This window comes from Argentina silus, assembly GCF_951799395.1.
Source record: "Argentina silus genome assembly, chromosome: 18".
NCBI classification, from domain to species: domain Eukaryota; kingdom Metazoa; phylum Chordata; class Actinopteri; order Argentiniformes; family Argentinidae; genus Argentina; species Argentina silus.
In genome coordinates, this window is record NC_139672.1 from 15,857,388 (window position 1) to 15,863,739 (window position 6,352).

General features: G+C 46.1%; 1 protein-coding gene across 1 annotated transcript in view; it reads right to left on the reverse strand.

Annotated features, from left to right (window-relative positions):
* The window catches only part of astn1 (astrotactin 1), a gene marked incomplete at both ends in the record, with an annotated part of 174,613 nt that overhangs the window by 15,948 nt on the left and 152,313 nt on the right, over positions 1-6,352 (reverse strand). Inside the window, one exon of the mRNA XM_083689801.1 lies at positions 5,728-5,879. Coding sequence (XP_083545927.1) covers positions 5,728-5,879 — 152 coding nt within the window. The remainder of the gene's footprint in view (positions 1-5,727; positions 5,880-6,352) is intronic.

The window sequence follows — 6,352 nt, forward strand, 5'->3', positions numbered from 1 at the left end:
ATAGGCAACAACAGTTTGTAGAGCATTTTGCTCCTTGGCACTTCAGCGGTAGAAAAAATGATTAACAGACTTGATCTCCCACATGGAAAGTATTGTCTTGTTCAGAGCAGAGGAGGAAATAAAGCCCTAATTGTAGGAGGGGAGGAGGGGGTGTCATTTTTAAAAGTGAAGTTGCTTGGAGAGGGCAAGCAATAACAGAGCGATGTGCGTGTAGTTTCTCACAACAAGTACTCTGATAACCAAGTCTTGCTCTGCCATTTACGTCACTGCTGCTCTTACAGGGGTCATTTATGCTGTCGATTATTGCCTCATGTTGGTGATAAATGGTCTTTCGAGAAATTCGGCGAAAGCACAGATTTCAACATTTCGGGCCGAAGCTGACAGCGTCTGGGGTCCATGCGCTCCAAAGCTGAATTCACAATTTGCCAAACTACGTCAAACCAAACTACGTCAAAAGAAAATAAAAATACCCCCTAGTTTTCTGTTTATCTGTATATTTATTTGTTATTTACGTTTGATACGTTTGATGTAACATCTATGAAGTTAGATATTTTTCACATAAATCCATCTGAATTACAGTTATTACATAGTTATAACACATAGTTATAACACATAACAACACATGTATAGAGCAACTTATTCCCCTCTCCAGCTCTACAGTACGTTTTACAGTCTCTACCGTTCAGTATTCTGTTTCGGACTGCAACCAAACAGTCTCCGCATGGTAGCACAGTGTGGCCGACGCGCCATGGCGTTCTCTCTGCATGTACAGTAGTGTAACACACATGGCGGTTTTGGTGGTCGAGGTCCAACTCCCCCATCTTCTTCTCTTGGCTCGTCTACTCCTGCCTTCTGGACCACTGACTGTGTGGACTTCATTTGTCGGATAAATATTTGTCTGGGAGTTGGTTCTGTTGTTACCGGTTGTCAGAGCTGAGTTTGAGGCTGGTAATGGGGTTGTTTTTTTTTCTGTTTCTCTGCTAACAGGGTGCTTAACATCGAGTCTGTTGTCATTGTTGTTTTTTTTTACGGTCGTTTTGTGTAGATTTCTGAGGAAGCAGGCAGTCGTGAAATCACATCCGGCAGAAACTAGACTATTTCACAGTATCTGCTCTGGAATCAATCGTGTCTTTCAGCTCTGGTGGTCAATAGGGGTCAGGTTAAACCGTGTTTTCGTAATGGACCTGAAGTCGCCAATATCGTCGTTAATATCTTCAATTATAAAAAAAAACCTTTACTTTACACTCCACTTACAAGTACATGTAAGCAATATTGAAGACGCCCTACAGTTTACTGTACAAATACACAGGCATATCTAACAGCAATGTCTAACAAGTAAACGTCTGGAGAAGAACCATTCATTTTCCTGCCTTTCGTCTGGGTCTGATCAATAGGTTGATATACAAGGCAGCAGAAATGCTTTGATATAAAAGGTAGCAGTGAATGCTTTGATATAAAGGGACGTGGCAGGCCAGTAATGCCCGTCTGGGGCACCAGATGTTGTAGCCTTAGAGGGGGCACCGCGCCACATGGGCGCCGGCCACGTGGACCACATACACTTCGAGGATGGGAAATACAAAATCACCAGACTGGACTTTATTGGGAAGGTGAGTTCCTTCCACTCCAGGCTCCCGTCAACCACCAGACACACTTCGTTTTCACAAGTTTAAATTTATAGATCCATGACTTTATGTCATAACACTGTCTGCCTCAATAAAGACCTTAACCCCTTGACTCCCCCAGCGATGGATCGAGACTAGGGTTTTTTACGATGTTTGAGGAACTGAACTTGCATGTCTGAGTTGCCGGCTGTGCCAATGTGTGTGTTTGTGTGCGTGTGTGTGTGTGTGTGGGGGAGGGGGGTGACTACAGCCTCTGGCTGTGCCCAGGTGTGTGTATGTGTCTGTGTGTGTGTGCATGCGCATGTGTGCCTGCCTGCATGCATGCGTGCGTGTGTGTGTGTGTGTGTGTGTGTGTGTGTGTGTGTGTGTGTGTGTGTGTGTGTGTGTGTGTGTGTGTGTGTGTGTGTGTGTGTGTGTGTGTGTGTGTGTGTGTGTGTGTGTGTAGGCCCAGGTGTGGGGTTGAATGTCTCCAGTATGCTCCCTCGCCTGGTTCCCAGCAGGACGTGCGTTCCCTGGAAGAGCACGTGTTGGTCGGCGTTTGGGTTCTTTTTATTAGGATCTCTTTCAGCTCTCAACCAGCTAATCTTCCAAGAGTCCTCTAGACTTACTAAAGATATGACAAATACACATAACATAGTAACACACAGTAAACAAACACCACATACAATTACAAACCATACTAACAGGTAGACACAGAGACATACGTGGTATAAAGGGACGATACAGAGAGGTTATAAACTATGTCGCCACGGTTTATGTTACCCTGTTCCACAGTGCACCTGCCCCCGGCACCTGACCTTGCACAGCAGATGCGGTGACATCATCAGACGCCGCCAAAGGGGAGTGGCGAGGTGGAAACATTCCTCGGGAATGAAACCTCGTCTTCCACCTTCGGGCGTGCATCCCTTTCGGGAGCCTTTTCCTGTTTTCTTTCTCTCCCTCCCTCTCTCTCTGTCTGTCTCTCTCTCTCCGTCTGTCTGTCTCTCTCTGTCTGTCTCTCTCTCTCTCTCTCGCTGTCTCTCTCCCTCTCTCTCGCTGTCTCTCTCTCCCTCCTTCTCTCTCTGTCTCTCTCTCTGCCCCCCCTTTCTCTCTCACTTTCTCAATCTCCCTCTTTCTCTCTCTCTCTCTCTGTCACTCTCTCTCTCTCGCTGTCTCTCTCCCTTTCTCTCTCTCTCTCTCTCTCTCCCTCCTTCTCTCTCTCTGTCACTCTCTCTCTCGTCCACTCGTCCAGCGGTCACTTTACTTCACAGAAGGGGCAGTGTTGTTGTGGCATTACCCCGGGTCAAGCGCATGCGGCGGGTGGGGCCAGGGTGGCGGGTGTGAGTAATGTGTTTATGGATTGGATGTCATGTCCCACTGACCCCTGAGTAAACCCTGTCCTTATTGGGCACCGCCGCTGACATCACCCTGACTGAGGTGGATGTTTGTTTTCAGAGAGCTGGTTAGTCTGGTCCGGGTGTGATGACTGAGAGGACAGACTTCCGATCCACATCTGGGAGAGAGGAGAGGGAGGGGGGACGGGGGACGGGGGCTATGATGTCAAGTTGTGTGCCTGAATCCCATCATGTTTGGAGATTAGCGCCCAAACAGCCCCCGTCCGGAGAGACCCCAGGAGACAACCATTAGCTATGATATACACCGTATGATATGTATCTAGACACTGTTTAATATGATGAAGTCCTCAGAGACAGCAACCAAAGGTGTGGGCGTAATGTTACCTGACTCTACAGCAGGCTAATGTACGTACAGTACAAGCCAATGAGAGGAGCGTACGGTGATGTCACGTTGTGAAATGAAAAATAAAAACGTCGTCCAGTTTCTTGTGAAAAAGGGGAGACATCCCCCCATGTGGTTGTGATGAGGCTCCCTACAGAAAACGGATTGGGGTGGAATGGGATGGGATAGGATGGGATGGGGTGGAATGGGATGGGATAGGATGGGATGGGGTGGAATGGGATGGGATAGGATGGGATGGGGTGGAATGGGATGGGATAGGATGGGGTGGGATGGGATAGGATGGGATGGGGTGGAATGGGATGGGATAGGATGGGATGGGGTGGGTGGCCATACAGTCTAGGGGGGATGGGAAGCACTAAGCCCACTGTTGAGACACTGGATGACAGCACAGATGGACAGACCGGAAGGGAAGTATCTCAGACGGGTTCCGGAGTGCGAGGTCCATATAGAGTAGTGCCATCAGAAAACGGCGTCTGTTTACAGAAATGCATTGTGGGAAACGTCAATAAGTGAGGATGGAAATTCAGCTCAACGAGTACCAACTTAATAACTTGTGATGAGTTGGAAGTATATCTGATTTTGTATTATCAATCTAATTTAGATGAATGTTTCTGCCAATCAATAGTCATTTAAAAAAGCACCTCCGTACATCTTGGTGGATGTGTTCAGCATAATGATGGCTAGTGGTTTCATGCCAACGGTGTTACTTCAACCACCGAACAAATTAATGGAGGAAACAATATTGATATACGAATAAAAATCGATACAAATCTAACACAAAGGGTAGTAAATAGAACAAACGTTACATCATTTAGAATTCAGAATTACTCAGTCCTGTGAGAGTTCTAAGAGAAAGACAATGTATGGGCTTCAGCCGACAGTACTTTTACCATATCAGATAAAGGAATAAAGGAACCCGGAATGTTTGAGATGGAACTCGGAACACATTCTCAGATGGAACTCGGAACACATTTGCAGAGTGGGAGAAGGGCCCAGGAGTTCTAGACGCGTTCATCTGGAGGTTAAACACCACATGAGGTTTTTGGGTGGTTGGGTGGAATCTGACAGGCGACTGAATTGAACTAAATCAGTACCACACCTTCCCACAACCCTTCCAGATCCTTCTCCCAGTGCTCCTAGGTGGTCCCTCCAAGAACAATCACACTGGCTCCAGCAACTTTGTACTGGTGCTCAAGGTGTGTGCTTTGAAGCTATCAATCACTCAATACAGCTTAGAAAGTACTAGGCACGGTGGGTAGTATTTTCTGGGTGATTTTGCTTATGTCAGACTGTTTCTGTAATGGATTTCAATGATGTCTGGGTCAAAAAACGGCGCCTGTCATTCAAGCATATACATCTTCACCTGAATAGGGGGGTGGGGGGTTGGGGGGATGTTTGCAACCAGCAGGGCCGTTGATTGGTCTGAAGGTAGAGAAGAAACATGACAGGATTCACCCTGGCTGGAGTCATCTAATCACACATCACAGCAAGATAGAAACAGACAGAGGGAGAGGGAGATAGAGAGAGAGAGAGAGAGAGAGAGAGAGAGAGAGAGAGAGAGAGAGAGAGAGAGAGAGAGAGAGATTCAGACAGAGAGAGATAGAGAGAGAGAGGGAGAGATTCAGACAGAGAAGGGACTAAGGGAATATAGATGGCATATTGTGCTGGTAGTGGTTCCAACTATCCAATCCAGACACAGCTTCCCTCTGTATATCATAGGAGCAATTCTACACCTTGACTATACAGCAGGGGAGGCTGGTGGAGGTAGAAATCGGAGGACGGGGCTCATTATAATGCATGGAACGGAATGAGGAATGGTGTCAAACACAGTGCCTCCACCAGCCCCGTGTGTGTGTTATAATACCATGTGTAATACCATTTCTCATTCCGTTCCATGCGTAACAATGTCCGATTTCTACCTCCGCCAGCCTCCCCTGATATCCAGGAGGGACTGAGGTGATGCTGTGTGTTACAGTAACTCACGACTGTGTGTGATGAAGGGTCAGCATTTGATGAACTTTGGGGAGAAGGGTAGACAAACAAACTGCAGTACGCAGGTCGAAAACCCAGACCAAGACACTACTATTATAACCCTTGACCCCCATCTAGTGGCTATTTGCAGAACTGCAGGACAAAAACTATTGAATAGCATACGATGCACTATAATACCTATATGATCATATATCAGATATGGTCATCAGGTGCCAGAGGTTCTAATGCCTTGGTAGTACATTAACCACAATGCACTGCTTCATGAATACAAAATATATAACTCTAAAAGTTGTAAACAACACAGTTTCTCAGAACTGAAACACAAATAAGTAACACTAACTAACTAACTAACTAGTAACACAAGTATAGAACCAACCTGTCTCGACCTTGGAGTGGTCCGTCCTCTCCGTCACCTTCTCCTGGCTGATGAGGTAATCAACGATCCGCACTCCTATTGGTGGCTCCGTGTGGCTCCATTCCATGATGACCAATGAGCTGCTGGGCTCGTACGAGTGGGACAACTTGAGTCTGGGAGAGAAGAAGAGAGGAACACAAAGAGAAGATCGATCATCTCAATGTTCTTGGATTATCGATAAACCATTTTTGAAATCGCCTCATCTCCACTTGTGTCATACGACTTCATACTTCACATCCCATGACATCACCTAATCACGATGTGATGTAACATTGTGATGTAACATTGCAAATAGAATATTGTTGTTAGAGTAATAGTAGTGTTACTACAAAGGTACAGGGGGAAGTTAACGGGAAGCCTGACCACCACATGAGGGCGCTTACTGGTAATAATATAACATACAGAACCAGTCAAAGGTTTGGACACACCTTGCCAAGAGTGTGCAAAGCTGTCATCAAAGCAAAAGGTGGCTACTTTGAAGAATCTAAAATATAAACCATATTCTGGTTTGTTTAACACTTTTTTTTTTGTTTACTACATAATTCCATATGTGTTAAGGTGGTTGTTGTTGTTGTGTGAGGTGGTT